The 26,833-nt window shown below is 35.2% G+C and overlaps 1 protein-coding gene across 1 annotated transcript; it reads left to right on the top strand.

The window, feature by feature from the left end:
* The first annotated feature begins 1,074 nt into the window (after window positions 1–1,074).
* Window positions 1,075–6,483, top strand: LOC108485387 (ATPase 9, plasma membrane-type-like). The gene is made up of 15 exons (XM_017789222.2): window positions 1,075–1,755; window positions 1,862–1,981; window positions 2,066–2,164; window positions 2,252–2,389; window positions 2,519–2,833; window positions 2,939–3,265; window positions 3,353–3,472; window positions 3,549–3,671; window positions 3,764–3,868; window positions 3,966–4,275; window positions 4,359–4,873; window positions 4,955–5,128; window positions 5,220–5,402; window positions 5,488–5,657; window positions 5,758–6,483. The coding sequence occupies exons 1-15, from the start codon at window positions 1,702–1,704 to the stop codon at window positions 5,852–5,854; spliced, it is 2,850 nt and encodes a 949-aa protein (XP_017644711.1). The 5' UTR covers window positions 1,075–1,701; the 3' UTR covers window positions 5,855–6,483.
* The last annotated feature ends 20,350 nt before the right edge of the window (window positions 6,484–26,833 follow it).

The following is a 26,833-nucleotide window of genomic DNA, read 5'->3' as shown; positions in this document are numbered from 1 at the left end:
TATATATATATATATATATATATATATATATATACACACTAAAATGACTCGATTTAACTATTAAACAAGCTAAATTTATGTGAAAAAGGAATGTAAATAATAGTGTAATTCGTGACAGATCAGTTTCTCATTGAAGTTTTTCTCCTTTAAGTTGATTGAGGGTCAATGTCACAACATCCTGGCATCAGTGTCATGATACCCACATCACTTGCAATTTTCCTCATAGTTTGGCTATAGATGTCTCCCTACACAAACTCAAATACACCAATAAACTCCCAATGGCATAATTTTTCCAAATTGGGTCTCAAAAGGATTGAAACAAAAGAAAAACAATCATTAATACTAAAAACTAAAAATAAACAAAAAAAAAACATAAAAAATTTCGTAAATTGCTTGAGACAAACTAATCAAGTGTTCGAGAGAGCCTGATTTGATGTACCAAAATACGACAAATCACTCTCCTTTAATTCTCTTCAAGAATATTATCCAAAATATAATATTAAAATCTCATTATATCTAGATCCCTTTGTACACAATTTTTTTTTATTACTAAAAACACTTTTAAACTAATTACATAAGTTATACAAGTAAAAAATACCAACAAAAATATAAACACTTTAACTGCCCCAATTTCTTGCCCTAATTACTATTCAAATGGGGAATGAGACAACTATATGGAATAGATAGTCAAAGTTCCTCACAACTTTGTTAAGCTAAGAATATGAATTGCAAATTTTATTTGAGTTTATTCATATTTATAAATAGTTAACTCAAATTGTTTTTAGTTTGTCCATATTATTTAAAAAAACTTAAAACACATGTTATTTTTATTTAATTTGTTTTTTGTTTTTGTTATTGAGTAATTTTATTAGAATAAGCATTTTATAAAATTAGAATAAGGTTATAGTTTAGGGAATAATAAAATAAAAAAGAATTATGCTTTCATTTGTTGAGAATGATCATGAATCAATCGAAGAGAGTGTGAAGCATTTAAACATATTATGTTATTTATCATAATTTGGCAATTCGAATAGACCCCGAAAATCCTCCCTTTTTCGTCATGCATAAAATGACATAACAAGTGGCCCCTAGGTTGTTTCCACCATTCCCGTAAATGTTAACATCCCAAACTAACCAACAAATTGGCAAGTTTTATGGTTTGAGAGAGAGAGAGAGAGAGAGAGAGAGAGAGAGAGAGAGAGAGAGAGAGAGAGAGAGAGAGAGAGAGAGAGAGAAATACATAGTGAAATAGCTTATAGCCTAATGACTTGGCCAGCGTCGACCAAAGGACTCTCCTGCTCCTTCGCTCATTTACGGTCCCGAATTTTCCCAAAGCTCAGCTATATAGATAACCCAACCAACACACCACTTTAACTTTGAGTTTCCACTTTGTATATTTTGTACTATTGCTTTAACCGTAATAAACTTTAAATTTCCCCCATAAATTAACATAATAATACCTAGTTATTAAGTTGTTCTTAATTACTTTTTTCTTTTTGAGGTAGAAGTTAAAAACAAGCCGCACAAAGCTCAACATATATAAAGAAAAGATGTGGGTTTCTATGAGAGTAGTTTCAGCTCCCAATTTATAACTTATAACGTACTTTTGGTTTGCATGGAAAGATAAATAAAGAGACTACATTTCCTTCTTTTTTCTTTTAATTTAATTATATGTTCCTGGGAAACTAATCAGAGAGAAACATGGCGGATAAGAGCATCAGCTTGGAAGAAATCAAGAATGAGACTGTTGATCTTGTCAGTATTTCTTTCCCTCGTATTCAGCCAGTAAAGTGTTCCGTGTAAAAAGGCTAATCTTTTATACTTACATATATATATATAAACTCGAACGTGGTGATTGCAGGAGCGAATTCCCGTTGAAGAAGTGTTTCAACAATTGAAATGCACCAGGAACGGCCTGACAAGTGAAGAAGGCCAAAAAAGGCTTCAAATCTTTGGTCCCAACAAACTTGAAGAGAAAAAGGCAAAAGTTTTCTAATTTATACCTTTTTGCTTTTAGGTTAATGTATAAAACTAAAAGGAAAAAAAAACTTCTAACATTAAACAGGAAAACAAGGTTCTGAAGTTCTTGGGATTTATGTGGAATCCTCTTTCATGGGTCATGGAGTTTGCTGCTATTATGGCCATTGCTTTGGCTAATGGAGGAGTATGTTTACACTCATCTCTCTCTTTTACTTGAACTAATAGGCTTAAATAAGCAATCTCTTATTGTATTTGTATGATAAAATGACAGGGCAAACCCCCAGATTGGCAAGATTTTATTGGAATTGTCTCATTGCTCTTCATCAACTCAACTATTAGCTTCATCGAAGAAAATAATGCAGGAAATGCTGCTGCTGCACTTATGGCTGGTCTTGCTCCCAAAACCAAGGTGCTTAAGGATACCAAAAAATAACTTGCAAACACCATATTCACAAACTTTAATGTCGAAATTGCTTGTGTTGCAAGAAAAGGGGGACAAGGCCTTTCTAACCCTTTTTACTTGTTTGAATGGTTGAAGGTCCTAAGAGATGGAAAATGGAACGAGCAAGAAGCTGCGATTTTGGTACCGGGAGACATCATCAGTATTAAATTGGGAGATATTGTCCCTGCAGATGCACGTCTTCTTGAAGGTGATTCACTCAAGATTGATCAGTCTGCTCTTACCGGTGAGTCTTTGCCTGTAAATAAGCACTCAGGTGATGAGGTATTCTCTGGTTCGACTGTAAAGCAAGGTGAGATTGAGGCTGTCGTTATTGCCACTGGCGTCCACACCTTCTTTGGAAAAGCTGCTCACCTTGTTGATAGCACCAATAACGTAGGGCACTTCCAGCAGGTAAAGAAGATTTAATGTACTTAGCAGTATTTCCAAGTTTGGAACTTGCACTTGTTCTTTACTTGTTACCTGATGATGTGCAATGGATGACGGTTGTTTTATTAGGTGCTGACAGCAATTGGGAACTTCTGCATATGCTCAATTGGAGTAGGGATGCTTATCGAGATTGTTGTGATGTATCCAATCCAGCGCCGTAAGTACAGAGATGGAATCGATAATCTATTGGTGCTTCTCATTGGAGGGATTCCAATTGCCATGCCAACAGTTTTATCTGTGACCATGGCTATCGGATCTCACCGGCTTTCACAACAAGGAGCCATCACTAAGAGAATGACAGCAATTGAAGAAATGGCTGGAATGGACGTACTTTGCAGTGATAAGACAGGGACACTCACTCTCAACAAGCTTACAGTGGACAAGAGCATGATTGAGGTTAGTTCTTGAATTAAAACTTAAAAATTACTATGGCATATTGATTTTGCACTGATCATGTCACATAACGATCATGTGAAATTTCAGGTGTTCATGGACAATATTGACAAGGAAATGGTTCTTCTACTAGCGGCAAGGGCCTCCCGGGTTGAGAATCAAGATGCCATTGATGCCTGTATTGTTGGAATGCTAGGTGATCCCAAGGAGGTGAGTGTCAAGATTGACAAAAATAAATCCTATTCATCATTATACATCAACTGGTAACATGAAATTTATTTTGCAGGCCAGAGCAGGGGTTACAGAAGTTCATTTCTTTCCCTTCAACCCTGTTGATAAGCGTACAGCCATGACATATATCGAGGCTGATGGTAGTTGGCACCGAGTCAGCAAAGGTGCTCCAGAACAGGTAAATGGATTGGTTTACCATCGTACCAATGCTTTTCTTATCAACAAAGTTATTTTCTTATGTTGATACCTAGGATTTGACATCCCTATCAGATTATTGAACTATGTAACCTCCGAAATGATGCGAAGAGGAGAGCTCATGATATCATTACTAAGTTTGCTGATCGTGGGCTTCGCTCTCTTGCAGTGGCAAAACAAGTAACTTTCTATGCTACTTTTCTCCTTAATCATATATGGAATTCTCAAGTAAATGGAAAGAAAATCTTATTATGAAATAAACATTTTGATATTGTAGAAAGTGCCTGAGAAAACCAAGGATGGCCAAGGAGATCCATGGCAATTTGTGGGTTTATTGCCTCTATTTGATCCCCCAAGGCATGATAGCGCAGAGACAATTCGCCGTGCTCTAAGTCTTGGTGTCAATGTCAAGATGATCACAGGTGATCAACTAGCCATTGGAAAGGAAACTGGTCGCCGGCTCGGCATGGGAACCAACATGTATCCATCATCAGTTCTCCTTGGTGAAAATAAGGGTGATGCATTAGATACAATTGGCGTTGATGAGCTTATCGAGAAGGCTGATGGTTTTGCGGGCGTTTTTCCTGGTGAGTTTATTGAACACAGTCCGGTATTAATTCGAGGCTTTAAAGAAATCTATCACTGTTGTTTTAACTAATGGCTAACTTAGAGCACAAGTATGAAATTGTGAAGAGGCTACAACAAAGAAAGCACATATGTGGCATGACCGGAGACGGTGTGAATGATGCACCAGCTCTTAAGAAGGCTGATACTGGGATTGCAGTCGATGATGCAACCGATGCAGCTCGTAGTGCGTCGGACATAGTATTAACAGAACCAGGACTAAGTGTGATTGTGAGTGCTGTTCTGACAAGTAGAGCAATTTTCCAGAGAATGAAAAACTACACCATCTATGCTGTCTCCATTACTATCCGAATCGTGTTGGGATTTATGCTCCTTGCACTTATTTGGAAGTTCGATTTTTCACCTTTCATGGTTTTGATCATAGCCATACTCAATGATGGAACAATTATGACCATTTCCAAGGACAGGGTTAAGCCATCTCCAATGCCTGACTCGTGGAAGCTCAAGGAGATTTTTTGCACTGGCATTGTCCTCGGCACCTATCTAGCTTGCATGACTCTTGTTTTCTTCTGGGCTGCGAATGACTCGAACTTCTTTTCTGTATGCAAAAACCCTTTATTGCCTCCTTAAACCAGCATAATCAAATTGCGAAGCTAAACTAAAGGATGATATTCATTGCAGGATAAATTTGGTGTAAGATCCATTAGACACAATCAGGACGAGCTTACAGCTGCTGTTTACCTCCAAGTGAGCATAGTGAGTCAAGCACTCATCTTCGTCACTCGTTCTCGAAGCTGGTCTTTCATCGAACGTCCCGGTTTCTTGCTCGTGATTGCCTTCATTTTGGCACAACTCGTGAGTTCCCTAACCCCCAAAAAATGAATAAAGAAAAAAATCCCACTTCAAATTGGTGGAATATAATTGTTGTTTTTATTCAACCATGTAGGTGGCTACTGTAATTGCAGTTTATGCAAACTGGGGGTTTGCAAGAATCAAAGGCATAGGATGGGGTTGGGCGGGTGTAATCTGGATCTACAGTGTAGTCTTTTACTTCCCACTTGATGTAATCAAGTTCTTAATCCGCTATGCCATGAGTGGAAAAGCTTGGAATAATTTGCTTCAAAACAAGGTAAACCCAATGTGAAGGATAAGAAGTGGTAATTAATTTCCATGTGATCCTATTGGATGTTTAATCTCACAATCAAAATTTGTAGACTGCCTTCACAACAAAGAAGGATTACGGAAAAGGAGAGAGGGAAGCACAATGGGCATTGGCTCAACGCACCCTTCATGGCTTGACACCTCCTGAAATGACCGAGAAGAGCAACTATATAGAACTGTCGGAGATTGCTGAGCAAGCCAGGAAGCGTGCCGAAGTTGCAAGGTGATAATTCTTTACTTTGACTCCACTCGGATATAATATAATCACATTTTTCTAGGGTTTACAACCCATATTCATAATCACTATTTCTGGGTTTGACCAGGTTGAGGGAGCTTCACACACTCAAAGGACACGTTGAATCCGTAGTGAAGCTCAAAGGACTCGACATTGATACCATTCAACAACACTATACTGTTTGAGTAACAAAGAATATGTGGAACAGGGGTTGTTGTAAGCTAATTATTATTAATCCCATGAAGGCCGGAAGAGATTGGGGTAGAAATAAGGCTGAACTTTTTTCTTAAATCAGCATCTATCCTATGTATTTCATTTTTCTTTTTGGTAGTAGGGCCAACACATGGTATTGGAATAATGTTTTGAATAATCCAAGTATCCCTAAGATTTTGGTACATCAAAACTCCAACCACAGCGATGAAAACAATCCAATCACTTCAAAATATTCTTTAATAATAGAAGATCGTTGAACTGGTAATGCAAACCAATTTTTGTTTGTCATATTTAAGACCAATCGAATAGTCAAATTATAGATTTTTAATTTAACCGCTTCAAAAAAATATTAACAACGGTTACAACTTAAAAACAGCCAATACAGAAAACCAATAATAATGGATGTCATCTAGCCTTTGCTTCCCATGACAATTTCAAAGTAAACCCAAACAAACAGAAGCTTCTTTGCCTACTGTCTACTTTCCTTTTACATCTTCAAAAATGAAAAGCATAAGCACCATTGCATCTCTGTCTGTTTATCTTCTTGTACTTTATTCATCAAGATCTCAGTCGTCTCTTCTACCCAAATTCATTTACCAGATGTTTCCCACCCTTGTCCTCTTCTTTTCACCCCTTAACAACCCAGACCCGAGGCTAAGCTAACAAAAAAAAAAAAAAGCAAGCAGCTGAGACCTCACCTCGACGACAGCAGCAACTGGTTACGACGACGATGGGCAAGCTTAGCTTGAGACTTGAGAAGACTAGACAGAATCATAGCAAAGACGAACGGCAACAAGGCATAAAGGCTAAATTTTTGTCTATTTGCTTTTTTGGATTTGGTAACTAATTACATCTCAAAAATAATAAAATAAATAAATTATACAATAAAATTAAAAATAACTCTTAATTTAAAGAAAATAAATGTAATTATCTAAAAGATTTCAATTTAAAAAATAAACATAATTATCTAAAAAAAGTTTCAATTTTTAAAATAATTATGTTTATTTTCTTTAAATTAAGAATTATTTTTAAGTTCATAAATTATTTATTTTATTATTTTTACATATAATTATTTTATTAGGTTATATAAATAATGAATTATATTTCACTTAAAATATTTTACTTATAAAATTCCACATCAACTTAATAACTTTTTAACGACATTTTCATTAAATCTATTAAAAAATAATTTTAAAAATAAAAGTTGATAATTAAAAAATTTAAAATACGATTAAGATCATTTTATAAAACATCTAAATTTTAATGACCAAATTTGTTATTAAACTTTTTGTACTGGGTTGGGTAGTTGTATTTAGTAACTTTTAAGGGATCAAGGTTGGTGTTTTTAAATGAATATAGTTTCTTTTCCAGGTTGAGATAGAAATTTCAAAAAATAAAATATAAAAACCGGTTTACGTGATTTTACCAATATGTCCGGTCCACTGTTGGTGGTTCAAAGCAGTTTTTGGTGCAAAAGATCTTTCCCTTCAAATCAGTATGATCGATTAGTATTGTCATTATGTGTGAGTTTTAATTTAGTTAATTAATCTTATTTTGAATTGTTTTAATTTTTAGTGTATTTGTAATTTAATAATTTGATTCTATTTTGTAATTAATCAAATAGTCTATTTGTGTTGTAATAGCTGATTGTACATTGAAGTTACTTGAATGTGTATTTGTAATTGTATTATAATTGCACTCTGGTTGTAAACTAAAAACAAAATTTTAATTTTTTTTGTTAAAATTATTTTGACAACTGAAAAATTGTAACCATTTTGTTCATATTTTAACCCTTCTTTAAAAATTGAAGATAATATCATTAATTTTTTAAAAAACTAGTGATCCTTGTGCATATTTTTACTGATAAATTACATTATTTAATAATTATTTAATATTAAAATAATAATTTTTATATTGAATTTATAATATAATTTAATAATTTGGTTAAACTATTTGGACGTATAATCTAGAGGTATTACCAGTTTGACACAAATTTTTTTAAATCATTGGCACTATGCACCTTGTCCTTCTAAATATATTTTGGTCTAAGGGTGAGTTTGGATAGGCGGTGCGTTTACCTGCGGTTAATGTAAAAATAGCGGTGGAGATGAGATTGGATACTGTAGCGATACTGTAGCGTGAGACAAAAAGTAAGCTAAACACACCGCACCGCCACTCCAAACCTACCCTAAATCTAGATGTATTTTGATTTTCAATTGGTTATACTTTTGAATTAAGTTATTTTTAGTTATAATTAATTGAATATATATTATTTGTAAATTTATAATGTAATTATAATTATAAACTCATTAAAAAAAGTTTAAATGTTTATTTAGCTCTCAAAGTTATATTTTAATATCACTTTAATAATTAAAAAATTTATTTATTCGATTTGATGCCTAAAGTTGGATGTTGTTATACCAATTAATCTAACCTTTTCCTCTATTAAAAAAAAAAGCATTGGGAAAGCGCCACATGCGCAAAAGGTAAATTATGTAGGATAATTTCATAAAAAATAAAATAAACTTTTGAAATGTCTAAAATAAAAGATAAAAATATAATAATGAAAATTATAATAATTTATTTTTAAGAAATAATTAAAACTAAAAAATAAAAAATTGTAAAAAAAAATCCAAAAAGAAAAAAAAAGAAATTAAGCATCCCAATTACTAGAATCCACTAATAAACTTAAGGGTTAGTTTTGTTCTAACCGCCTCCCGATATGTGAATGTCCCAGAGTAAGAATACTATTATAAAAAATGTGGAATTAGTCAGTGTTCACAACTATACGAGTCATATTTTAATACAGATTGTTACAACAGAACACGAAAGTTTTTTGAGAATCATACCCAAAAGAAGCTTAATTAGATTACTTTTAATTCATACACCAACAAGTCTAAGCAGTATTAATTTGGAACCATAATACAATAATTCATGAGTAAGAATTAAATATAAATAAAAGGTGCAAAAGACATTAAATAGTAGAAATAAAATAATTTGTAAATCTATTGATAGAATAAACAGAATTCCAACTCCCTTCAATGTTCATAGCTAACTCTTGATCTAGGGTTCTATTCAATCAGCTAATAGTTAACCTAGTTATTACCTCTCACCTTTTAACTAACCTAACTAGTCGATAAGAACTCCTTATCTTTCGCACAGGCTAAGTGATGCTCGATAGACTATTCTTTCGACCTCATCTATCTAAATAAACTTCATAGGATTGTCAAGCCTAGGGTTTAAGCTCTTTCAACCCAAACCAACTGATCCGCTAAGAAACCCTAAAGCAGTCATTAACTACTCTCACATCCACTTGTTAATCATCCTTAGATCTTAGTTGCTGATGAACCTAATTGTATAAATCCCTAGATGGAATTCAAACACTGATGCAATATTAAAAGACTGACAAGCGTCGAAACCACCAAAAATAATTCCTACAATTGAAATAACTTTAAATAGTAGTAAAGAGTGGTAGTAGGGTTGAGTCCACAGGGATTGGTATTATAATCAACTTTCACGTTTAACTTGTGATCAGAATTTCTGTCGTGTAGATAATTGTGGCAATAGTCGTGCCCACGACTCCAAACGGACCTGTTGAAAAATAAACAAATAAATCAGAGGAGTTTAGAAATTAAATAATTGAAACAACATAAATAAATAATTAAATAAATTGGAAATAAAATTAATTTGGGAAATAAATTTGAATTTTATAAACAAAGATAATAAATCTATCCTCGAAAATTAATTTTCTCCTCTAAACGATAAGCTGGTTATAGTAGTTAAGAACATCCTAATCGCCAATTCTTCCTCTTGTAGCTAGTCTCGGTACGACCTGCAAACCAACCCTTACCGATTATCTAACCAAGATACGCGCGTTCCCGATTTAAGACTCCGGCAACCTTGCGTTCTAAAGAACCCAACTCGAATTAATAGCCTCAACCGCGCTGGTCGTTTAAACCCAATCACTTCTCCCTTGATTTGTTCTCGGAGATCCGAATACAGCACAGCCGACTCATTTCCCCAACTTTCAGCAAACACAACTCCAACCCAACACACTTTTTGATTTGAAATCATGTTAACTTTAAGGGATAAATTTGTCAATCCCGATACTTAGGAAAATAGTGAATATCGATTGGAAGGATTTTTTTTATGGATGCGTATCTCACGATTCTTGACCGGAAAGAATACCGACCTAAAGCTAAGTTAGAATTTAGTAAAACATGAAATTAATCATGCTTTGTAGGTTATGAAAGGTGATTTGATGATAATGGAGAAAGATGGAAGGGGAAGGGCTTGAAAAACAATTATGCCAAAAATTGAATTGGAAACAAAAATTGGCAGAATGCCTACACACTTTCACGCAAATATATGAAAGAAGAATAAATTGATTTTCTAATCAATTCCTAGGTAAATTCAAGTGTATTTTCGAGCTACCATAAATGCCCTATTTATATACGTAGGATTTACTAAATTTGGCCTAATTACCCACTATAAAATTAAAATTAAATAAAAATAAAATCATATTTTCTTCTAATTTTAGGTTTTTCAAAGTCAAAAGAAATCTCATGAGTCCTTGACTGTTTCCAAGTTTCTGATTCGGCCTCACTTTATTGACTGTGTTGCAAATTGGTCCTTTTCTGCTCTTTTTTTTACTCATAGCATCCCAATTGCATTCCTAATAGGATTAAAACATAAAATCACTTCATTTAGTAGGGTTCAATTCAAGAATTAACAGATTTAAACACAAAAATCATGCAAATTTAACATGTTATCAAATCCCTCTACTTAGCCTACGCCTGCCCTCAAGCATACCGTAAGTTTCCACAACAAACACTATCCACTAATTTATCAAAAATCAAGCCTCTCTTCCACGACAATTATCAATCCAAATTGTTTAGGAAAAAAATGAATAAATGCTGAATTACTCAAGTTAATCAACAAGTATCCAGAAAATTTTAAATTGTAATTTAAATAATTTCGCTAAATTAAATTTAAACCAAAATTTGTAAGGTATTAATTTTCAATGTAGTAAATTTGGGACGTAGTCAAACCTTTTTATACGAAATAAGATGACAACCAATCACCCTACTTCGGTTACTCAATTTGACACGTCTCCAAATGAACTATTTCCCCTACTCACGGTAGCTCGATTAGCAAAGTGTTTGCAAGTTTTCGGTTTATCACTCGAACCTTTTTACGCGAAATGAGATGACAACCCAAGCACCTCATTCTGGTTACTCATTTCGGTCACATTACCGACATCCTCACTCATAACCTAAGCTATCAGTGGAGTAGAACTTATTTATGTATTTTTTTCTTTTTTTTAATAATATATTCATAATAAAAATGTTATGCTTACCAAGCAAATTTATAAGGTATCAATTTTCATGAAACAATTTAATTACAACATTTAAATTTTATAACATACACGTCAATTAATCTTAGATAATGAACATTTAATCAAAGGTTTACCCAATTATTTAAATTGACTAAGTATAGGAACTAAAGGCTTAATGTCAAACAAACAAACGAATAATCTCGGTATAAGAATTTAACGCATGTTAAAGGAAAAATAATCATGCATCTTACTAGTCCTACTCCCCCTACTTAACCTATGCTTGTCTTTAAGATATTGTAAAGAATTTAAGTACAATAGAGATAAAGGTAAAGTGTACTCATCGTGTATTTTTTAGTGAGACAGAGGATGTGGAAGTGACCACTTTGCAAAATTGTGAGGATGCTGGTCAGAAAATTGACAACCTTTATTACGTCCCTGAAAATAACACATTAACCTGATTAATTAATAATTTGGTTATTATTCATTTTATTTTCAATCTAAATTAATCTAAAATTAAAAAATTCAATAAATTAAAAATAAATTTGGGTTGCCTCCCAAAAAGCACTTTTGTTTAATGTCATTAGCTCGACGACCTTAAATTTTATCTGTTTTGCTTATTGAGAATTAAATTTTTCATCTCGTGCACTTGGATATTCTTGCAGAAAGGTTTCGACCTTTGCCCACCGTCCTTAAAGCCCTTCCTAGATTCCCCTATCATTAGCAGATTGAGGCGTCTTTGAGCTTCTCCGTTCAATTTTTCATTTTTCACTATTAGAATCCTTGTACGTTCTGGAAATGGTTTGAGCTTTAATTTCGAGGCTTTCATGATAGCTTCATGTATTGGTTTTTTTATCATCGATGATTCCTCTTACTTAACATCGAGATCTACATTCCTGCAAGGCATGGTTTGTAACTTATCACTGGGGTGTCCCATATCCTCATAAACATTAAACCTAACCACTTCACCGTCAAATCCCATGGTGAATGTTCCACTCCAAACATCAATTTTCATTCACGCGGTACTCAAGAATAGTCTCTCAAGAAGTATGCTAGAAGAATTGGTCGAGTTGTCACCCTCCATGTTGGTAAAGTAGAAGTTTTCAAGAAATATTAGTTCGTTTATCTTAACAAGAATGTCCTCTAGCATTCCTTTTGGATGCACTACAGATTTATCTGCAAGCTAAATAATTACACCTGTTTCCTTCAAAAGACCCCATTAAGTAGTTTATAAATTAAAAAAAAACATAATATTAATAGATGCACCTAAGTCACACATGGCCTTTTTAATATCGACACTACCTATTTTGCAAGATATGGAAAACATACCTTGGTCCTTACATTTAGGTGGTATTTTCCTTTGTAAAATGGCGGGAGACATTTTCTCTAACACTCACATTTTCATTCCTTAGGAGCTTCCTCTTACTCGTGCATAATTCTTTTAAGAATCTTGCATATCATGGAATCAATTTAATTGCATCAAGAAGAGGTATGTTGATTTCTATCTTTCGAAAGGTGTCAAGGATCTCCTTCTCTTCTCGCTCCTTTTTGCATTGGACAAATCTTCCAAGAAACGGAAGTGGTACTGTAAATGATTTTTGTGGTGCTGACTCCACTAGAGCCTCTGTATCAAGCTTCTTCTCATCTCGGCCAGTGTTGTGGGCACGACTCATGCTAGGTACGGGTTCCAAAACCTTCTTCTCAACGTCATAGCACTTACATTGTGCCAAAGATTAGGCTCAGTTTGGGATGGCAGCTTACCTTGGGATTCAAAACGACTAACCGTGAGAGCAAGCTTGCTTACTTGCTTTTCCACTACGGTAGCTTACCTTGGGATTCAAAACTCCTACAAATGCATGTTAGTTTTTTGCTGGAACTTCTCAATACTATTGGCTAGCTTTTCCACTATGGCTTCCAAATATGACTTTAGGGGCGATAATTATTGATTCGAAGGCGGCCTTTGTTGTTAAGGTTGATTGAACTGAGGATTTGACCCATAACTTAAATTTGGGTGATCTTTCCACCCCACATTATATGAGTTCGGGTTGGGGTCATATTGCCTTTGGGGTGGCCTTGGAAAGTTCCCGATAACATTTTCTTGTTCTATTGAATCCTCATGTAAAATTGGACATGAGCCCGTCAGGTGGTCTGGCTTACTGTAAATTCCGCACAACCGTGTTGGACCCGTTTTATCTATAAGAAAATTTTGTACAACGTTAGCCAAATTATCAATTTTGTCTTCTAAAGATGGATAACTTAACCTATGAACCCGTCTCGTGGAATCTATGACTGGTCAGAATTGTTGAGAGTTAGTAGCAATTGTCGAAATCAACTCTCGTACTCTCTGATGAGTCATATTAACTAGTGCCCCTCCACTTGCAGCATCTATTATTTTCATTTCCATTGGTAGCAACCCTCATAGAAATACTACAAGAGTGACTATTCAGTCAATCCATGTTGTGGGCAACTTGCACACAACTTTTTGTATCGCTCTTAGTAATCGTAGAATGGTTCAATCTCCTTTTGACGGATTCCTACAATGTCCCTCCTTAGTTCAGCCGCTCAAGCTGCAGGGAAAAACCTGTCAAGAAACAAACGAGACATGTTAGACCATGTGTTGATAGATCTCGGGGGTAAATATAATAGCCACTCTCTAACAGAGTTAGCTAATGAGAAAAGAAAAGCACGAAGTTTAATTTGGTCTTGGTTTATTCCTTAAGGCTTCATGCTTGTGCACACCATATGGAATTCTTTGATATGGATGTTTGGATTTTCGTTTTGTAATCCATGGAAGGTGGGTAGTAAATGAATCAAATCTGACTTCAACTCGAATGACATTCGGATAGGTTACACATAAAGGCTGTTGTTCATCTGGTGCTGCTGCAAGTTGGCGTATAGTTTGTTCAACCATCTCGTCTAGTTCGTCGAATGAGAAAATTTCTTGGTGTAAGATATGGTTTCAAATTCAGGAATTGGTCGTTTTTCGTGTCAAATAGCTTCTCTTCGCAGTTTTAAATCCAACTTCTTTATTTCTAATTCAAACTCTAGAGACTCCCGTTCTGATCTGGTCATAATGAAACCAAGAGTATTAAAAAAATATCTCCAATCCCCAACAACGGTGCCAAAATTTGATGGGCATCAAAAGCACCAAAAATAATTCCTACAATTAAAAATAACTCTAAATATTAGTAAAGAGCAGTTATAGGGTCCAGTCCACAGGGATTGGTATTATAATCAACTTTCGCATTTAACTTGTGATCAGGATTTTTGTCGTGTCGATAATTGTGGCAATAGTCATGCCTACGACTCCAAACGGACCTACTAAAAAATAAACTAATAAATCAGGGGAGTTTTGAAATGTTTAGAAATTAAATAATTGAAACAATATAAATAAATAATTAAATATATTGGAAATAAAATTAAATTGGGAAATAAATTCAGATTTTGTAAATAGAGATAATAAACCTTAGCCCTAGACTCGATGGATTTTGGATTTTGAATCGATCCTCGAAAATTAATTTTCTCCTCCCAACGATAAGCTGGTTATAGCAGTTAAGAAAGTCCTAACCGCCAATTTTTCCTTTTGTAGCTGGTCCCAGTACGACCTGCAAACCAACCCTTACCGATTATCTAACCAAGATACGCGCATTCCCTATTCAAGATTTTGACAACCTTGCGTTCTGAAGAACCCAACGCGGATTAATAGCCTCAACCATTCAAGTCGTTTAAACCCAATCACTTCTCCCTTAATTTGTTCTCAGAGATTCGAATACAGCATGGTCAACTCATTTCCCCAACTGTCCACAAACACAACTCCAACCAAACACACTTTTTGATTTGAATTCGAGTTAACTTTAAGGGACAAATTTGTCAATCCTGATACTTAGGAAAATAGTGAATAGTGATTTGAAGGATTTTTAGTATGGATGTGTATTTCATGATTCTTAATCAGAAAGAATACTGACCTAAAGCTAAGTTAGAATTTAGTGAAACATGAAATTAATCATGCTTTGTAGGTTATGAAAGGTGATTTGATGATAATGGAGAAAGATGGAAGGGGAAGGGCTTGGGAAACAATTATGCCAAAAATTGAATTGGAAAAAAAAATGGTTGAATGCTTATACACTTTCACATAAAATAAGAAAGAAGAAGAAATTGATTTTCTAATCAATTTCTAGGAAAATTCAAGTGTATTTTCAAGCTACCATAAATGTCCTATTTATATACATAGGATTTACTAAATTTGGCCTAACTACCCACTACAAAATTAAAATTAAATAAAAAATAAAATCAGGTTTTCTTCTAATTTTAGGTTTTACAAAGTCAAAAGAAATCTGATAAGTCCTTGACTATTTCCACATTTCTGATTCGGCTCCACTTTATTGATTGTGCTGCAAATTGGTCCTTTTCTGCTTATTTTTTACTTTGGCCCCACTTTATTGACTGTGCTACAAATTGGTCCTTTTCTGCTTGTTTTTGACTCACAGCATCCCAATTGCATTCTTGATAGGATTAAAACATAAAATCACTTAATTTAGTAGGGATCAATTAAAAAATTAACCGATTTAAACACAAAAGTCATGTAAATTTAACATGTTATCTAAGATAAAGATGGAAGAAAGAAATTGATTCAGGATATTATTGAAGTGCAAAAACTTGAGAGCTATAATAATGTTGATAGATTCACAATTTCTGAACACAGAAACGAACAATGAAGAAAGAAATTGCAAATTGAATTAAAGAAAAATTACTTAGACAAAAACCTAAATTTGGAATTAAACATAAAACATAAGGGAAGAGGTCCCCGTTGAGTTCTGAGCAATCATATCATGTAGACCTAATACAGATGACTATACATAACTAAATCAAGCATTGCAAATGAAAACACCTTTGATGTTTTAATTGGTCTCGGCCTAACTACATCGCAACACAGTCAAGCCTATTTCACGACACCGATGGCAGTATACTCCCTTATGATACATTCAAGGCTATGTCTCACATCCCTGGTACGTGTCACGACATGGACAACTGTATGCTCCTTTAGGCAGTCTGGAAGGTGTGTTGCTACACCTTTTGGTGCGTGTCACAACATGAATGACATTATAGTTTTTAGGCATTTTGAATGGTGTGTTGTAACATAAAGGTTGGGTGTTTCAACATAAGGAGCAATTTACTAAATCCTTAGCTTAAGCTGGGGCCCTACAACTCAACTAGCATGTTAGTCCTCCTTTAGGCCCGAATTGGCCTAAAAGTTCATAAAAAACTCGAAATTACTCACTTTATTACCTAAGTACTTTAAATAGAAACTTAATGAAAACATTACTAAGTATTAGAAAGGACCCAATTTGCCACAATGAATTGTGGCAGATCAAACTCTCCCACACTTAAGTCATTTCTTGTCTTCAAGCAAATCAAAGACACATGCAAAAGATAAACAAGAAAAAGACAAATAAAAGATGACCCTTAAGCATGTTTCATAGAAGCTTCTAGTTAAAAACTTGGCAATTAGAAAGACTTGTTAAATGTAAAATTTCAACATGATATATAACCGATTCTAAATTTTGAAGCTCAAACAGAAAAGTTCATTAGATTACAAAGTGAACAAGTAAAACATCACCAAATATATTGGTCCATCCATAAGTATCACGTTTATATTAAGCGAATATAAGTAACTATCATCTTACATACTCAATCTTTTTTCATCCATGAACAGATTTACCTAAGTCATATAAGACTTTTTGGCTTGTAACGTTTTATGGCTTAATGATAGTTCGGATGTCAAGAATTAGGCACTTCAAGATGGTTCAAGCACGAAATTAGTTTGGCACATCATATTGTACCCTACACACCCTATAATATACATTTAGGCTCACCTCCTTTTGTCTTCTTCTCTCACCTTCCTTTTCTCTCTTTTAGTAAGATACGGTATGATATTAGTCAGTAAAGTTAGCTTCATGATTTTTTGTGCAACATGAATGAAAATTCCTAATATTTATTGTGATTTCAACTTAATCACTTTATTTCGCTCATTTTCACTCACACTACTTTTAACTTGTTTTATGCTTTTATATCTTTTATACCCCAGATCTTTAAATCAATAAACTAAAGTGTTTTGACCAATTGGGATTGGAATGTGACAACTCTAGAATTTAGAGTTATCTTTAGCACTTCTAGACTAATAATTCATACAAATTTTGAATGGTTGATAACAAATTTAGGAGTGTTTGATATTATTTTTTCTTGTTGGATGATACTAAGATAATTTGTCGTATTGATCATTTTAAACATATGAATTTTGTAGTTTTTAAGATAAGTAGTACATTGGAAGAAAATGCAGTCTTGAAGCTCACCTATCATTGCTCAATGCTGTAGCATTTCTACAATATAAGCCATGTAGAAGTGGGTTTATGTATTGTCATCTTTGGCAACATTCTTGACCCAAATCTAAAATTAGGTTAGCAAAATTGGATAACCTGCTAATGAGATAGGAGCCCAAACTGTCCACTAAGGAGGAAAAGACCCAACTGTCCATAGAGGTGCCCAAATCATCCATCCAATACTTGGTAAACATTGAAAATCAGCCACAAAGCTCCCTTAAGTAACCATTCAAATTCCTTCCACATTTCAAGCTTTTTCTCTCTTAGATCAAACATGAATCAAGCAACTCCCTCAACCAAACTTTATGTCATCCACTCATTTTCCTTAAAGCAAGGGCCGACCATATATGAAGGGAAATTCAAGGCTTCCATTTACTAAAAATGACTGGCCTAAACATGTATAAATAGGGGCTAGCTATTCACTTATTTCACTCATCCATTATTCATCATATTTTCTCCCATTCTCCATTCTTTCACCCCCATTTGAAAGAGCAACACAAGAGTTTGAGAGGAGCATTTCAAAAGTTCTTTGAGTAGTAAAATTTGGCACCCTAAGGAGTAACTGTGCATTAGAGCCAAGCAAAAGAAAGGAGGAAAGGAAACTCAAGCCATGCTACAAGGAAACACCATATTTGTCTTCTAGTGTCTTTCCCTTTAATCTTTTTGTTTTATTATAAGTTGATGAACATGATTGCCAAATTTTTTTCTCTTAATTTAATTAAAATACCTTAATTCTGTTAATGTTAGATTGATTGCATTCTCTTAGCTTAGATTGTTATTATTCTGTTAAAGTTGTTAAGTGCTTTGGTTGTTTATACATTCAAATAAAAACATGAATATTCTACTCATGCATTATGGATGTAGGGAAACAATTGAATTAATTATTTAATCTGAACAAGATTGTTATTAATTGACACAATATTTGAATGGGTACATGTTTGATCATTTAGTGATTAAATTAGTAATAATATTAAATAATATTGTTGCCTTGCATAATCTTTTTATGATGTCTGCTTATGAAATTTTTAAGTTGTTTGAACATAGAAATATGCTAGAGAAATTTAAGAATTAAATAAGTATGATTTCATAATTTATTCATATTGGGTTAATAAATAGTCAAATTGCCATGGTTTTCTTCCGTAAGTTCATTAACATTGTTTTAATAATCTTATGTTAAAGAAGCCAATTAATCTATCTTTTCTATGTCATAGTAATTAAACTTGTGAATTGTTGCTTTTAATTCTATGTTTACATTTCCATTAGTTTTTGCATACTTAGTTAATTTTAGTTAAGTTAATTAGTTAATTCAATCTACTTCCTATTATTTCCATCACCAATTTGTTAATTTTTTATTTTCACAATTTTTGCCTATACTGTCCCTGTGGAGACGATACTTTTTACTTATTAATTTATTACTTATTGATGACTACCTCTTTCTTAGGTTTCCCTTGGCAGCTTCTACATTTAATAGTCCTAAGTGGACTTCCTTGCACTATATAGTCTTCATGGGCTTTCGTTTATTTCGTTATTTCCCAGCGGGCTTACCACCTAAGATAGTCCTTGGCGGACTTCCCTCTTAAAAGAGTCTTTGGCGGACTTCCACTTTTCTAGCGACCTCTTTACCAACACCACTTAAGATTTCAAATCTAATGAACCATTCCATATGCACTTAGCCAGTGATGGTTCTACCTCAACTATTGCAGACTCCAAATGGTAGATACTTATTACAATTACCTTGAAAGAAATACCTCTTCCTTCCACATATGTCGTGTTTAAACGCTTCTATTGGTTCCTATTATATTTGCACTTTGGTGGATCCTCTATTTATGCATGCTTACCCATGTTTTCAGAGGCATCATGATCATCTTGTCAAACTACTCGTTGCTCGAGTCATACAGTAACTTTCCTTTTTATGCCCTGATAGGCTTTCCTGTTCACTATCCTGGTGACTCCAACTTTACCATACTATGTACCTGTTCACCACTGGATGTAACACCCTCAACCCAATCCAATTTTTTGGATCTAAATCTTGGGTATTATTAACTTAACCTACTTATACAAATTTCAATCCATGGTTGGCTACTTAATTACAAAACTTCAAGCTAAAATATATAAGTATATACAATAAGTGAATACAAGTACAACACATGATAATTAAATTTCAAAAATGTCTAGTTTGAAATCCTAATCTATCACAGATGTCCTAGGGTACGGATCAACGCACTGGCTCAGGCTTTGAACATGCCACCCAACTTGCTCTGCATGCATAATAAACGTATACACCACTCATTGGGCATTGTCCTAGCCCCGTTCTCCAGGTGCAATCTCACATTCATCCTGAAACATAAGAAATAACCTTGTAAGTTCATGAGAACTTAGTGAGAAGTAAACATTTATACCTTAATCGTTGCCTTCCATGAATAGGTAGATAATCCATCACCACCAACTCCTCTTTTTTTAAACTTCATCCATCCATTATCATGAGCATTATACCATTTATAAACATGATCATTTCTTCTGTCTACTATATTATGGCATGTCCTTTATCGTAGTTCCATCAATGACTTCATCTGTAACACCCCTAACCCGTATCCATCGCCGAAACAGTGTTATAGAGCATTATCGGAGTTTGCAATTCAAATGGAAAAAAAATTCAAACATTTCATATCATAACAATAAACATATTAAAACTAAGTCAGACATTATATATTGTCCCTTATACGAGCCCTCGAGACCCTAAATATGTGTTAGAAACAAGTCAACACTAAATCAAAAATTCAAAAAAAAATTTAGAAAACATTGAAAATTTTCAACATTGTAAGGGTCACACGGCCATGTGATTCACACGGTCAAGAGAAATGTAGGTGTCTCAGGCTAGGTGAGTATTTGAAGTAGGGACACATGGCCGTGTCCCAGCCCATGTCCATCCCCGTATAACTCATTGACTTGGTCACATGGCCAAGCCACATTCCCGTGTGCCAGGCCATGTGCTAGGCCATGTAACAGCTTGACTTGCAACACTTTGAAAGCTATAGGAGACACATAGCCGTGTGTTACACGCGGCTGATACACACGCCCGTGTCTCTACCCGTGAGGACAAAAATTGGCCATTTTACAGGCCATTTTTCTCACCCAACAAGGCATGTACCTACAACCAAAAATGTACATATATACAAGCCATAACAGGGCACCAAAATCATGCATATTCTAGCTTCATACATATGGTATAATCATATATAACCAATATGCCTTTAGGCACCTCAAATGACAATATATAAACATGTCTAACCATGTATTCAATTTGATCAAATAATCAACTAACTTATATGCATATTTGCATCAATATATACCATATAATTTACTTACCAAAACACAACCATTTGATACCAAAATGCCATTTAATAACTAGCATCAAATAACCAATTAGATCATGCATACCAAAGTACCAATTTAATACAAGTTGTAGGACTTATACAATATGTACATTCAACTATCATTTCATCTTTCATCATTCAAGCATATCAAGCATATCATCAACCATTTTTAAGCTACTTATAAACATACCAATCTATACTATTTCATCAACAAAATGCCAAATCACAAGCAAAGTTGAATGGCCAAAACAACAACCAAAATATATGGTCAACATTAACCAAAATACCTAGACATGCCATTATAACCAAAATAAAACAACTGAAAGTACCAAAAGAGCTGATGGATAGTGTGATATAGCTCCGACAAGCTTCCAACCTGAACAAGCTTCTGATTCACTATAAAACACAAAAAATAGCACAAAATAAGCATTTAATGCTTAGTAAGTTTGTTCAACATAGAACATAACTTACCATTTAATTGCAAATTAGGTAAGTAACTTAGCATATTCCAACCATAATTTGGCCAAAGCCTATGCATATACATCAAACAAGTTAGCCATGTAAACATATACATAAACCAAGTAAACATGGATTAGCACATCAAATAATTATGTTTCATATATATGTATCATCCATTTCCATTTCCAAATACCATGTAACAACATTTCTATATAATTCATATGTATCCTTGTAATAGTATGTAATGAACCCTTACCATTTCATATTAGAATAATGCCTGTTGAACCATTTCGAATACCGTTGGATACCAGGATAGCTCACACATAGTATGCTAGCTCCATTAATCGTAATTTGTATATTCATGTACATGTATGCTCATATGAGCTGTGAATCAGTATGCTCACTCGAGCTGTAGATCAGTATACTCTCACGAGCAATAAATCGATAGTCTCACACGAGCTGTGGGTTGGAACATAGCTACAAGATGATGTTCACATGAGATGTGGAGTATCCACAACACATGCATGACCTCAACCATCGATAGGACATTCAGGACTAGTACCCAAATCATGTAAACCTTAATGACATGTCATTTGTATCCTACGAATTTGTGACAGCCCAAAATTGACCCTAGTCGGGATGTGGTTTCGGGACCACAAAATCGAGGCATAAAAATAATTTAAAATTTATTTTGATGCCTATGATATGTGTTAATTTGTGTGTGGCATTTTGATGATTCGATTTAGTGTTATAAAGGTGAATTTCACTAGAAAGGACCTAGTAGTAAACTTTGAAAGTATGATGGGAAATGTGTGATGACTAGTTGATAATGCATGCAAAATTAAGGATTTGCATGTCAAATTCCCCAAAGATGGCATAGTGGCGGCCATGACAAGGAGTTATGGGCAAGGAAAACATGTTATGACATGTTTTGATAATGCATGATGTGATGAAATGATAAAAAATTTAGTGGTGGGAGGAGAAACAAAAAAAATGTGTGTGAGTGTGGTATTCTCCCATTGTTGCCGTGAGTGAAAGAAAAGCAAAGAAAAAATTTTGTTCATCCTTGTTCTCTCCTTTTGGCCGAAAATACTAAGGAAGAAGATAGGATTTTGCTCCATTTTTGGTTTAGAAGAGATCTAGAAGGAGATTTGGCTATACTTGCATCAAGATTAAGGTATGTATGAAGTTGTGTCATGAGATTCATGCATGTTTTAGTTGCTAACTTGATGTTCATGTTAGCCATGGTTCAAATCCTTGTTATGCCATGGAAATGGTATTAGGCCAAGGTTGATATTGTGTTAAAGCCATTGCATGCTAAATGTGAAGCTTGATAATGATGCATGCAATGATGGATTGACTACTCTTGAAATTTCTTTGTAGCAATCTTGAGTAAGACATTGAGTTCTTTGTTTAACCATGACCGAAGTTGAAAGGGTATGAATGTGATGTATTCGCCATGATGCATTCATGAGCATGATTTATGCTTGTTACTTGATTGGTAAAAATTTGTGTTTTAGATGGTTATGAACACCTTGAGGTTCGCCATGCACCTATATGTGTATGTATGTTTGCACATGATGATTTGGTTATGAAGTAAATGATAAATATGTTTGTTTAAAGAAGAAATTGTTGAAGAATGTTTGTGAAATTGCAAGTACATTCGCCTAGTACACATATGATGTGAAAATCTTGGAATTTATTGTTGATTTGGTGCAAGTATGGCTAAGTATAATCGACCATATGAGTGCTTGATGCTATATTATAAGTCTTGAGCTACAATATGTAAAGCATTAGCTAGTAAAATGTGTGCCATTCATGTGTGGTGTTAAACATGTAATTGGCCTCAACATCAACATGCATAATCGGCCATGAATGAGTGCCTAAGAGGTTGTGTTGTTCGCCATGAGTAAGCATGTTGAAGGCTTTGTGTGTTAAGTCGATTCATGAATTCGTACTTATGTGACTTTAATGTCTAGTGAATATATGTGGGCTAAGTGCCTTGAGTTCTTCTTTTCGATACTCAAATGATTGAATCAAATTATTTGTTAAATTAAGCTCAAGAGCAAAGGGGACCAAATCCGATAAAGGGAAGGAAAAAGTAGTCGAATAGCCATCGAATCGCTTTGACAACATCCGAGGTAAGTTTTCGAGTATCGAAACTTAGATTTTGATTCGATTGAACAAAGTAATAAGCAATTGAAATTGTGCCCTTGTATGTGGCCATTGAGCCGAAATGATATTCTTGATTAAGTAAATTGTGCATAAAAGTTTGATTGAAATTGAAACAAAGATGTGTATGAATGTGCGACCAGATATCGGGCTAAGCCCAAGGCAATTGTGCGAGTTGTGATATCCGGGCTAAGCCCAAGGCAATGGTGCTAGCTATGATATCGGGCTAAGCCGAAGGCTATTGTGCGAGTTGTGATATCCGGTTAAGTCCCGAAGGCATTTGTGTAGGTTACCATAACCGGCTATGTCCCAAGGTGTTTTGAACAGTAGCTATATCTGGATAAACTCAAGGTATGTGAATTGAAATTTATAAGCTGCTGGAAAATTTTCAGTTATTGCACTTGTGAAATTCCCAACAACAAGGTATGTTTTGTGTGTGCTTTGCACACTATGAGTAAATGCGCATTTAATATTCGCTCTAATGATAAATGAGCTATCGGCATTAACTAGGCCGTTATTTGTGTATGAATATAAGAGTTGGGATTGTGAAGTAAGCATGTCTTTGAGAAATTGTGCATATGAATTATTGTTTAGCTACTTGAATGCTATGCTTTGGTTGTGTGTATATTATGGCTCAAACTTACTAAGCATAAATTGCTTACTCCGTTTCTTTGTTTCTCTGTTTATAGATTTTGCTCGTTAGCAATCGGATTCAGGATCATAGAAGTTGAAGTCAACCACACTATCAAAGCCCTTTTGGTACTCCTTTAGTTGAGTTTTGGATATGGCATGTATAGGACTACCCTCGGTTATTTTAAGTACTTGTGATGTATATGTGTACGGCCATGCGAAAATGGTTCGTAAAAGTGGAGTATGGAATTTGACCATATGTGGTTTGTAATTATATTTGGTTTCATGATGTGATTATGGTTTGGAATGAGAGAGTTGGTCACATGATCAGCCATTGGAATGGCTAAATATGATCATATGTGGACCTAAGTATGACTAGACTATAGTTGGTCCATGGGAACTACAATATAGGTAAAGCCTACCTTAAAAACAGAGGCTGCCAGCTGCAGTGACGTGGATGTGAAAAATCACCAAAATTTGTAGGAATGGTGTTAAATAGTGAATAAATTATGTGATCGAACCTTGACGAGTCTATTTTCATATGAAAGTAACGAAACGATCATATGATCAGTATACCAAGAGATATTAAAGTTCTCGTGAGACAGGGCCGGAGCGGTTTCTGGGTCCCCTGTCGCGACTTTGAAAATTTTCCATAAATTATCCAGAATGAATTAGAAGTCATGCCTTATATGTGCAGATTCCTTTTTGAGTATAGTTTCATTGGAAACAAACGTTATCAGTATTGAAACCCTGTACAGAGAGATATTCAAGTTGTAACGCGTGAAGGTCAGTGTAGTCGACCCCTGTAACATGGGCGACTTTAACTAATAAACTGTACCAATTGGCCCAACCAAAAATTCTATAAATAAATCCATGGATATATATATGAGTCTAAATTCAGGAAAAATTTACAGAATCAGTTTCCGAGTTGTGAAACTCGAGATATGCTTTTTAAGGCGACAGCGACGCAGTTTTCCAGCTTGCCTGGGAATGTCAAATTGGTCGGTGCCATAAGTGGTTTTGGCTTGTTAACCCCTCGTGTCCGACACCGGAAACGGTCTCGAGTTCGGGGTGTTACAATTTTATTGGTATCAGAGCCATGGTTTAGTCGATCCTAGGACTACCGTGATATGTTTGGGGTCTAGCTATAGATGCCATTAAGTGACAAATTGATAGTGTGGTGATTTCTGACAATTTGAGTTTGTGTTTGTTTATGGCAATGGATCCCGATCCCAACCGAGCAATAGCTGATGATGTGGAGAGTGTGGCGCCTACTCCCGTGCAAGGGACAGCGCCGGCGGACTCTCAACCTATTGCCAGCAATCCGAATGATGAGGCTAAGCAAGCCTTTTATAGTATGATGAATGATTGGTTTAACCAATACATTCGAACTAACACGACTGTTCCACAACCTCCATTCCCGACTAATGCAACCCCCGCACCTACAATACCTTCGGTAACTGACCAAGTAAGGTCAAGTAAGCCCCCAGTCGACAAAATTCGAAAACATGGGGCTACTGAATTTAAAGCTACGGATAGCGACGATGCCGAGCAAGCTGAATTTTGGTTGGACAACACTATCCGAGTGCTCGATGAGTTATCATGTACACCCGATGAATGCTTAAAGTGTACTATCTCCTTGCTACGCGATTCCGCCTACTATTGGTGGAGTACTCGACTTCGTGGTGTCTAGAGAGCAAGTAACTTGGGAGTTCTTCCAAACCGAATTCAAAGAAGTATATCGATCGAGATTTATGGACCAAAACGAAAGGAATTCCTTGATCTTAAGCAAGGTTCCATGTCGATTACCGACTACGAACGAAAATTTGCGAGGCTTAGCCAGACGCTGCTGAAAGTGCATTTCTTCGAAGTGATGTGTAAACGCTCAAGATGGATGAACGATGATATAAAGTCAGTATGTTGGCATTTTGAAATCCGAGAGTTTGTGGCTCTTGTCGAGCGAAGCGCAAAGCCGAGGAGCTCAAGATGGAGAAAAGAAAAGTGAAGTGGGAGCAAGGGAGTTTCAGAAGAGGTCTTCGGAAAGCCCTTCCCACGATCAAAGAAATTTAGAGATGGCTTAGGCCGGTCTAGAGACATTTCGGGCTTTTCTAGACGAGACCGCGATCGACCCCTATGGGCACGCTGAGTCACTTGATTGCCGTGTTGGCAATGATCGTCGAGATGTAACAGGCGCCAATATTGTGGCAAATGGCATTCGGGAGTTGTAGATTCCGTGACCGCTCTGTTACAAGTGCGGATCACCGATCATTTCATTAAGGATTGCCCGAGCTTATCCGGACAAAACGTAAATCAAAGTGGGAACCCGGTGCTACCACAACTCGAGGTAGGCCGTCTAGAAACACGAGCAATGCTAGTGGCGGTCAGAGAGGATCTAGAGATGCCACCATCAGATCTGAGGCTCGTGCTCCTGCTAGGACTTATGCCATACGCGCACGCGAGGATGCTGCCTCACCAGATGTTATTACCGGTATCCTCACTCTTTTCGATACTAATGTGATTGCTTTGATTGACCCTGGTTCTACTCATTCTTATATATGCGAAACCTTAGCATCCAGTAAGACTTTGCCCATTGAGTCTACTGAG

Source organism: Gossypium arboreum, chromosome 6 (assembly GCF_025698485.1).
Source record: "Gossypium arboreum isolate Shixiya-1 chromosome 6, ASM2569848v2, whole genome shotgun sequence".
Taxonomy (NCBI): domain Eukaryota; kingdom Viridiplantae; phylum Streptophyta; class Magnoliopsida; order Malvales; family Malvaceae; genus Gossypium; species Gossypium arboreum.
Note: the sequence above shows the minus strand (reverse complement) of the source record. Positions and strands in the feature narration are given on the sequence as shown.

Bases quoted from the DNA above. Each gene is read 5' to 3' on its own strand.
- LOC108485387 (XM_017789222.2), top strand. From the start codon at position 1,702: ATGGCGGATAAGAGCATCAGCTTGGAAGAAATCAAGAATGAGACTGTT. The intron at 3,672-3,763 runs GTAAATGGATTG...CATCCCTATCAG, and splicing joins GCAAAGGTGCTCCAGAACAG to ATTATTGAACTATGTAACCT. The intron at 4,276-4,358 runs GTGAGTTTATTG...TGGCTAACTTAG, and splicing joins TTTTGCGGGCGTTTTTCCTG to AGCACAAGTATGAAATTGTG.